The sequence below is a fragment of the Egretta garzetta genome, unplaced genomic scaffold (genome assembly GCF_000687185.1).
Source record: "Egretta garzetta isolate BGI_Z169 unplaced genomic scaffold, ASM68718v1 scaffold56, whole genome shotgun sequence".
NCBI lineage: Eukaryota > Metazoa > Chordata > Aves > Pelecaniformes > Ardeidae > Egretta > Egretta garzetta.
The window spans coordinates 6,766,853-6,776,276 of NW_009260182.1; the positions used below are offsets into that span (position 1 = coordinate 6,766,853).

Sequence of the window (9,424 nt, forward strand, 5' to 3'; positions counted from 1 at the left end):
AGGGAAAGAATTAATGGCCCAGGGCTAATTTCTTAACAACCTGACTCTTGCTAAGCATACACAGGCTACTTATGGAGCCATTATGACTACATGCATTGAAGTCAGACTGTACACCATTATCTTACCAAAAAAAATAAAATTAAAGCTCACTTGGCACATAGATATTAGTAATCGTTCAAAGTGTCCTGAAGTGTCTGCTCTGATGTCTTGTTCGATGTCCCTTCCAAATTCTGATTTATAGCAGTTCACTATTTCTCGTATTTCCTGGTTTGTCCTTGTGCAAAGGATCTCAATCAGCACTCTCTCCTGAGTGCCTGCTCCCTGTAGGCAGAGGAAAAGAGGGCATAACTACAAAGCATTACCTATTCAGTTTTCTTCAAGTGTGAAATCAAGCAGTCATCTGTTACTTCAAAACTTAATACAATCTACGTTGTAAGAACTTGCAGCATGAAAGCACTGAGTCTTCTGTATACTTAAATGGAACGAAGATTCCTCAAACGTGCAGTTCTGCACCAGTTCAAAAAAATACCCCAAAACTATACATCCACAACAGTGACATCAGCCAACGTTAACTGGAGAATGGTTTAGGAAGGAAATTCTTTGGCAACCTTTATCTGGAAATATACTGCAGGAGGGTAGAGCCTTAGGATAATCATTAAAGCCAAAGATACGCATGTAAGTTCTGTTTTGGTCTGCGTACAAGTGTGTTTATTCCAAACGTGGCCGCTTTCTCAACATGGAGCACCGGCAGGAACTTTTCCTAGATGCTGCCCTTTCCCCAGAATAAAAATTAACTGTGAGTTTGGTGTACAAAGAGATCTTACTGGCATGGTCATCTCTGTTCAAGCACGGATTAGATAGGAGTGGATCGATGTGAGGCTTCTAGGTAATGTTATAATATAAATTTTTTTTTAAGATGGTGTTGCCTCCACTGAAGCCAGACTGTCATTTAAGCTCCATATTCTTTAGAAGGTCTGCATTCATACATGGGTTAAGTTACTCATTTCCAGTATCAGCTGCCTTCTAGCTGATGCAGCTCAAACAAGCAAGAAATTCCGGTAAACTGGATGTACCAGTTAAAAATTTAAATTTAAAAAAAAATAAAAAATTGAGTTAAAAATTTAAACCAACTGGATCACCTAATCTCTAATGCAGTCTTAATAATTGAACAGATACATGCATCATCTGACCTTAAGAAAATATTGTTTCATTGTTGTCCTTTTGGAAAAAAAAAATATCTTTCAATAACAATGGTTTGTTCCTAGTACGGAGAGGTATGGACCTTCACTTTAAACAGGGGTTACAGTTTTAACAGCACCCTGGCCCTTCGTAGGTTCTAACAAAAATTATGACTGAGTGGCAGAGAACAAAGTTCTGTCCTGCAGCATTTCACCCTCTGCTGGATGGACAGCTGCTCTGAACTGGCTGACCCTGCAGAAACTGGCTGGAACTGGGGGACGCAGCAGAAAAGAATTTTAGGCCCCACAGTCGCAAAATTTGTTTGCTGCTACAGGATTTTTCAGCATTGCAGGGATCAGGTATTCTCTTGCCTTATATGAGCATTTTGTTCACAGGAAAACCATACCTTCATTGCATGACGTAAACTCCAGGCATCGTAGTAGGTGCTAGGCATGAAGAGTGCTAGAATCAACTCTTCCACATTTCCACTTAACTCAGACTTCAGATCTTTAATTAAATCCTGTTCAATTATAAACACAAAAAGGGCTTTGGAGAGTGTTAGCCATGTAGATTATATACTGGAAAAAGGTCAAACTAGAACTTATTTTTGTGACTGATTTTTCCTTTGTGCTGTTTTTCCTGTAAAGCTTTGGTTTATTTCTTACAAAGAACTTCCCTCTGTCCAAAACCTTGACAGCTCAGCTCTTCTCCATTATCGCCTCACTAATTAGGACCTAGTCAGGTCCTGAAAAGTGCCACAACTATGCAATTTCACTTTAAGTTGCAAAAATGACAGAGGAAAGAAATTAAATTATCTCAGCTTTTTATTGACAAACCAATCCTCCACCACTTTCTCAGTTTGTTTCTTTGATAAAACAGATTTCAGTGCTGGTTTGTGTGCATAAAAAACTCAGTAGTTTCAGGCACTAATACAAGCACAGTTTAAGCTTGATCTCTATCTATCAAGCATTACAAAAGCAGAGAAGCTTCTTGTTTGGTCAGGGACAGAGCCAGCCCCCAACCTTCCCCCACCCCTGCTTCTGCCAGGTATCGGGACTACACCGTGTTAAATACCAGATGTCCCCTGGTAGCCAAGGAATCTAACCAAAATAAGTGCATTTAAAAAATGCCCCAGCCACTCCCCAGGACTAAAATGCAATCAGGCAGTTAAAGCAGTAGCTGAAAGTTTGGTTTTGTTTACTGATTCAAAGGCCTAGTGAACATACCTTGCCATACATAGTCTTGAAAGCTGCCTTGATTTTTTGCCTTTGATCATTGGAGCGGTTAGCAACAACATTGATGATAGCCTGCTCATCAGTTCCTTGGAAACAGAAGGGCAATTTCATGTAAGAACTCATAACAATCCCTCCAAGACTATGAATCTTTAATCTTGCATGTGGGCAAGTTACATAATAAATGACTACCATTTAAGTCTACCATTATGTAACTTAATCTACTAAATTGCCCGAGTCATCTTGAAAGTGTGACTTTTGAAAAGCTTGGGCAGAAAAAAATGTATGGTTAAAGAAAAATTGAAGAGAAGGACAAAACGGTGTTCAGAAGTCAGCTCAGTAGAAATTTAAGCTTCCATTCCTTACTTACCAAACCCCTTCATAGCTTTGCGTAGAATTTCTGCGTCCCTTCCAGCATCAAAGTTTGGAGCAGCTTGAATTGTGCCCTGGGTACACTGAACCACTGCTGCAGGCTGAAAATAAGAGTCACATCTAACTAGCCATCCTGCACAACAGAAATTCAAATTAGAATCACAACTTTGGAATCAGTACTTCAGAAGGAGTCTCAATCTAACACAGAATCAGGGCGACATTTAGTTGTGTTGAACAGCTTTGGCCCACCAGTGCCAAAGCGATGCTTTTACCCAACTGCTTGGATGAAGATCTACTTGACGAGCGAGTATACACAGATGCAGCGTCACCATTTTGTTCAGGTTGTACTCTGAGTGTAGCTGGGAGCTTTTGATGCAGAACACGTAAATTGTTGGGAACCAGTTGTAAAAACATTAGAACTACAGAAGCCACATAAGATTGATTATAGAAGAGGATGCAGCACATACCGGACCAGGCATTGGTGATGGTGCTTGTCCACCAGAATATCCTACTGAAAATAAAGAACAAGATAAAAGAAATTAATTAGGTCTCCTCTTCATTATGTAAATGCTATCTAATCTGAAAATAAAGCCATTTACAGACCTACCACTTACACAAAAGCTGTCCCTAAGTAATGATACCCATCATCATCAGTAACTGAACTTCTTGCCCTTGGGAATAATGGGAAGTGATCACAGATGCCTTCTGGTACACACACTAGCAAGGCAATTCTAAAAATAGGAAATTTACTGGTGCTGTGGGAACTGAAAGGATCTCTCCTTATTAAATACTGCTATCTTTCGACAAAAGCCAAGATGGCCCCAGCAAATGAAGAATGCGTGTCCTGTGCTCTCTTTTAAAGTCATATTACACGTTAAAATGTCTAGCATATAAATGATAAATATCAAGAACTCATTGGTTCAAAAAGAATTGAAGGAATCTGATTTTGTGATCAAAAGTACAGTGAGTACAAAAGCTAGAACTACTTTTTTTGTACTAGAATTTTATTTTTATCCACTATACATATGTACAATTGTTATCATTTTAACAGCAGCTTACTTACTATTGGAGTTAACAAAGCAATCATTAAAAAAATAAAGTTTTGCTGCTCTGACTTTCTTGCAAACATAACTGACACATTCCAGGACAAAAATTGTCTTGAGGGTAACTGACCACTCAAAGCATTAAAAACACTGCACCATTTTTAAGCAATTGTGTGCATTCTCCTTTCCACTTCCCCTGCTATGCCAGGGATCACCATGAACACATGGATCTGAAAAATGCGTCCATCTTTGAGATTAATGGAACAGCTAGGTATTCATTGAATGTGGACTCTGGATTTCACAGTTCTCATCAGATACTTGCAATTTGAAGAAGGAGAAGCACCTAAACCACTACATCATGACTACTAATCGCTGACAGCCATCCCTTTTGGATGTAGCACCTACAGAGGTGGTTCTCATCAGCCCTTCAGTGGTCTTGTCAAGAAAGGTGGTAGGAGGTGTACAGCATACAAACCTCAACAGCCAGAAGTAACAAAGGTAAGGACCTAATTTGTTCCTACCTATCCTGGGATCTCTTGGTTTAACCTTAGATGCTTAAAAGTTTCTTACATATGACATACCTGGAATTTGTGCTGGTCCACCTCCAGCATAGCTTTGGGCAGGAGGCTGTGGATAGCCACCAAAGGCAGGGCCAGCAGGAGGCACACCAAACCCAGGGCCTGTAGGAGCTAGGAGAAGAAGAAAGACTTTAGCATGCTTCATGTTTTGTACTTGACTTCTGACACAACATGAGCCAGGTTATTGAGCACAGCTATGCAAGAGACTAATTTCTCTGTGTCTGTGCAGTGGCCCAAAACCATCAAGGCCCTGCCATCAGCATGCAGGTATTCACTGTGAGATAGCAATCTGGCTGGCAGCCTACATGCTGCTGCCTAAACTGATGGCTGAACAAAGCTGCTTTTCTTTACTACTACCAAGCGCAGGGAATGGTTACGCCAGAAATCACTCCCGAGGGGTACGCTAACAAAGGATCTTACCTCCAGGATAAGGTGGCATTCCTCCAGCCTGGGGAGCTCCAGGGTAGCCTCCAGGTGCAGGATAGCCCCCTGGGGCAGGGTATCCTGCTGCCCCTGGGTACCCAGTACTGGGTGGTGCTGCAGGATAGGTCCCTCCTCCTGCCGGAGGGTATCCTCCAGGAGCAGGGGGATAGGAGTACTGACCAGCTGGCGGATAGACAGACTCTTGTCCCGTCGGCTGAAACACAAAAATGAGATGTCTGTACGCCTGCTACCAGGATGTTAGTGTAAAACCTCTCAAGCTACCAAAATGTCTATGTGTATAATAATGTGAATGGTATGATTAGATTCAGCACTCGAAGCAGCAGCAGCAGAATTCCTGAAGCCTGGATGAGGGCCTCCTGGTTGGGTTTTCTGGCACGTTTCCCATGTTGACACAGAATCAGAGAGTGCCACAGGGTGGAAGGCACTTTTGGTCGGCCTCTGATCCCATCGACCTTCAAAGCAGGGCCAGCTTCAGAGTCAGATGAGGTCACGCAAGGCCTTGTCAAGTTTTCAGTGTCTCCAAGGAACAGCGAATCCACAGCCTCTATGGGCCCCTGTTCCAATGTGTGACTACCCTCATGGTGAAAAATGTTCTCCTCAAATCAAATTACAATTGCAGCCTGTGGTTGCTGCCAGCTGCCCTTTCACTGTGTACCTCTGAGTAGAGTCTGGCTCCAATGTCTCTATCACTCCTTCTTACATACTCCTCCTTCTTTTACCAGCTAGCTTTAGAAATATGGGTCACACATTACATACAGTACACACTTAGTCTTGAGCCCAGAAAACAGAAATAAACTACAAAGCAGTAAAGTCTAACTCAGACGTTCTCCTTGAGTTTGGTTGCCCCAAGATTTCTACCCCCAGATTATTGTGCCCAGGCTATATAATACTCTCTTTCCCAGCGGTACAGTCTAACCAAAAAGATTTTAACGGAATTTAGAGGCACAAATCCAAAATTAGGATCCTCAAAAGCCCTGCCCAGATATCTATCACTATTGCAGAAGAAAATAATTTCACATTGGTTTTTTGCACTGGTTATCGCTGGGCATCATTGATGAAACAAGGAAATGTAGGATCATTGATAGCAAATCTAAAGGGTCTGTTAAACTAATCCATTGAAGCTGGCTATATTTTAGATGCTAGCTAAGAAAAAAAAGGTTTTCAGATGTAGTTAAAAATAAATTACAGCTACAATTGTGAGGGTTCAGCAGAACCTTGAGCGGGGAGGAGAAATCCTGGCATTAACAAAGTCTGGTTTCTAACATGTTTGTCTTTAGTTTGACTGACTTTAGTGTTTCAGAGGGAATAAGGATAAATTGTAAAGCAAAATAGTTGGAGAATTTATTGCATGTATTTATAGCTTTTCAGTATCTCAATGGGATCCAGGCTGAGCTCCGTGCTTAAGTCTAGTTCTGTCAAACACAGAGCATATAAAATTCCCACAATTACGGTATGATCAGTGCCATAATAATAAAAGCACACAGTTGCATCTAGCTTTGAAAAATGATGCAGGTGTATCAAAGAGCCTGTAGTGTCAGCCACACCTGACACATTCCAGCAAGTTTCACTGGAATTTTTTAGTCCATTCAGTCATGAGCTGAAGGTGGAACAAAGTCCTGCGGCTGAAGGATAGGGGGTCAAAGTCAAGATAGGGTGTCCTTTATCCTCAGAAAAATATTTACTTGGTGTCATATGAAAGCTGGGCTACTTGAGTAAAGCATTCCAAGCTCTTCCTGATGGTAATGGTCACTGATGCATAAGCATCTCTGTAAATCCTGGGGTATGGGTACATAGAGTATTTGGTAGAGACCAGTTCAGAGATTACCTCTGATCCCATACATAAAGACCCTCATACTTACGTAAGAACTACTGATACTTTAAAAAAATTATTGCTGATATAGTTAGCTACATTAAAAAAAACAAGCTCACAAGACAAAGATAAACTAAAACAAAACCAAACAATCAAAAACCTTTCTGGAACAATAGGCAACATAAAAAAAAAAATCTTAAAAGTTTCTTCTTGGAATTCTTATGAGACAACTGTAAAGTCGTCCTCAGGGATATATAGACAAAAACAAATGCCATAATCTCTAGAGAATGCTGTATATGAACTGACAGCTACTGTTTACATACACACAGAGCACAGTAAGAAAGGGTATTCTCAGAATATAAATACATTAGGAATGCAACACATTCAAGAGCCATACTTACAGGATAACCAGGAAAAGCAGGGTAGCCGCCAGAAGGGGGATAACCCGGGTATGACATTCTGGTAAAAAAAAAAAAAGGTATTTCACTGTTAAGGCACTACATATGAGTTTGGGTAGTTACTTGCTTGCTAATTACCTGTTAAATCACTTGAACAATATGTTTAGTAGGTTTAGAATTGCTCAGGAGTACTTGTCAGCTATTAAACCCACAAAGCCTTTCCTTTTTTTCATACACATGACCATAGCAAGCAGGATTCAGAAGGGAAGCATCTTCAACTTTGTAATTAACTAACACTCTGATTTAGGGTCAGCTAGACATTCAAGCATGGCACGAGGCTTGAACCTTCAGAAAGAACGCTGAAATACAGGATACGCTTCGAGGTGCCAGCAGGAGGGGACGGAGCCCTTTGCCAGAACAGAATCAGAAGAGCAGGCTGGAGCAAGGCCCCCATCCTGCTCTGCACCAGGCACCAGTGCCCCATCACCCTGCACCCCTCCGCACACAGGGGTGCTTCCTGTGAGAAGAGCAGCACCCTATCTATCCCATGGAAAATGACAGTTTGATAGAAACATGTGTAATCCCCCAGCATTATTTAATTTGTGTAGAAGGTTTCTGTTTCCTGCCAGTAACTATTTTAGTCCCATTTTTAATAGAGGGGCTTGGGGACCAGGAACAGAGATCATCCCCCATGTTGCCAACCAGTTGGGCAGGGAGTTTCGAGGCCATTAGCCAGGTTATAAAACATGTAATGGCAGGAAAAAAAATCCTGTGAATGCTAACCAGCCAGATGCCCTGATGAGGACCTGGGAGTTACTCATGGCATGTTTCTAAAACAGTATACACCTTAGCTGCACAAATCAAAGAACATGGGAAATATAAAAATGAATGCAATACAGCGAAAGATTATTCACATTTCAAGGTATTCACTGGCCAAATGAAATGGATTTGAAAGAAGAATTCTTACTGCATTGGACCATTAAGGCAATACGTGGTCATAGAATTAAACATCTGAGACTTATTGCAGAAGACAATAAAACTTTGCGTTAGTTCAAATGAAAGCCAAGAACAACTTGCAGAGAAGCACAGGTACGCAGTCTCACGTTGATAAATTTGGATCATCACTACCAAATAGATCAAGGGGGAAAAACAACATGAGGTGTATTTGTAAATCTATGCTTTAATCACAAACACTGCTAATAGCTATTTACTTCCCTGAGAAGTAGCACCTTAAACCAGTACCTGTACACTATTTATTACTGACAGCTGCTTGAATGGACTTTAGATTTGGCTTCCAACAGCGCATTTCTTTTGGTATTTCTGACTTTAAGACTAATCGTAACTCCTTTCAGGAACAAGATGACCAGTAACACTTCCTTTTCACCCACAAACAAACAAAAAACCAACCAAACAAAAACTGCTTCAGCTTTTCAGCTTCATGTAGTTCAACTAAAGTTACACCATTAAGGAGCCAGGATTGTAAAGCCTGTAAAACTTGTTGAGGTGCCACTGTATCATTTCCACTGTACAACTTATTACGTTTCGCATGATGCAAAATCAACAGCTCATGACGGCAACTCAGCTGTTTCAACAGCTGTAGAAGGTTTAGTCTGTACAATAAATGGGACCCAACAATCTTTTAACCATATTAAAATATGCCAAATTTTAGACTTATTGGTACGATACTGAATTTAGAATTAATTTCTTTTCGGCTATGTCTCTGATTTACTAGCAAACACATTCTGGCAAAAAGCTTTTTAAGGCATGAGTTTCCAACGTCTCATTTTCAAGGAAACAAGCCATCAAGGCTATGCCATATTTTTGATTAGCAAATTAACCACCCGTGTAAACCTGTGACTTATGGTGCCCTGGTAAATTGTTTAACACTTTCCTTACTTTTGTTGTATTGGTTCCTTTCCTAGGCTTCAGTTTGTCATGCGAGTTCTTTTGGGCCAGGTACTGGGGATCACGGTATTTCATTTAACCATTGCCCTTTTAACAAGACCTTGATTCCTATTTGTCATTCTTCTGAATTACAAAAACAAACTAAAAGTTTTCTTTGCATTTGCTTGATCTAGCTCTATTTTTTTTTTAATTTGAAAAAATATTTAGAGTAATGAAAGGGTCAAGTAAGGACCGCTGCTTCCATTACTTCAGGCCTTTTCTAACTAGATGGACACCCCGATGCTACATTGGGATTTCAGACTTGCCTCTGACACCAGTTACAAGGGTCTCTTCAAAACTGTGACCAGACAGCAACATTCACTGAAGCAGGGTTCAGTATGTAGAGACGCTTTCCAGGAGACAAATTAAGTCACTTGCACAATATTAAGTACGTAGTAAACATTGGCCTGCCGCTGCTGTAGCG

The 9,424-nt window shown here is 40.8% G+C and overlaps 2 protein-coding genes across 3 annotated transcripts in view; one reads left to right on the plus strand and one right to left on the minus strand.

Annotated features, from left to right (window-relative positions):
- Nucleotides 1-7,129, minus strand: part of ANXA7 (annexin A7) — a 13,780-nt gene extending 6,651 nt beyond the window's left edge. Inside the window, exons 1-8 of one of the 2 annotated variants that reach the window (XM_035897305.1) lie at nt 7,060-7,129; nt 4,825-5,041; nt 4,408-4,515; nt 3,251-3,291; nt 2,782-2,884; nt 2,406-2,500; nt 1,586-1,699; nt 151-321 (exon numbers count right to left, since the gene is read on the minus strand). In XM_035897305.1, coding sequence (XP_035753198.1) covers nt 151-321; nt 1,586-1,699; nt 2,406-2,500; nt 2,782-2,884; nt 3,251-3,291; nt 4,408-4,515; nt 4,825-5,041; nt 7,060-7,116 — 906 coding nt within the window. In that variant the 5' untranslated portion in view covers nt 7,117-7,129. Of the gene's footprint in view, nt 1-150; nt 322-1,585; nt 1,700-2,405; nt 2,501-2,781; nt 2,885-3,250; nt 3,295-4,407; nt 4,516-4,824; nt 5,042-7,059 lie in introns of both variants that reach the window. The other variant, XM_009642014.2, reaches the window with a different exon arrangement.
- Nucleotides 1-9,424, plus strand: part of PPP3CB (protein phosphatase 3 catalytic subunit beta) — a 69,938-nt gene that overhangs the window by 49,399 nt on the left and 11,115 nt on the right. The gene's annotated exons all lie outside the window — the stretch shown is intronic.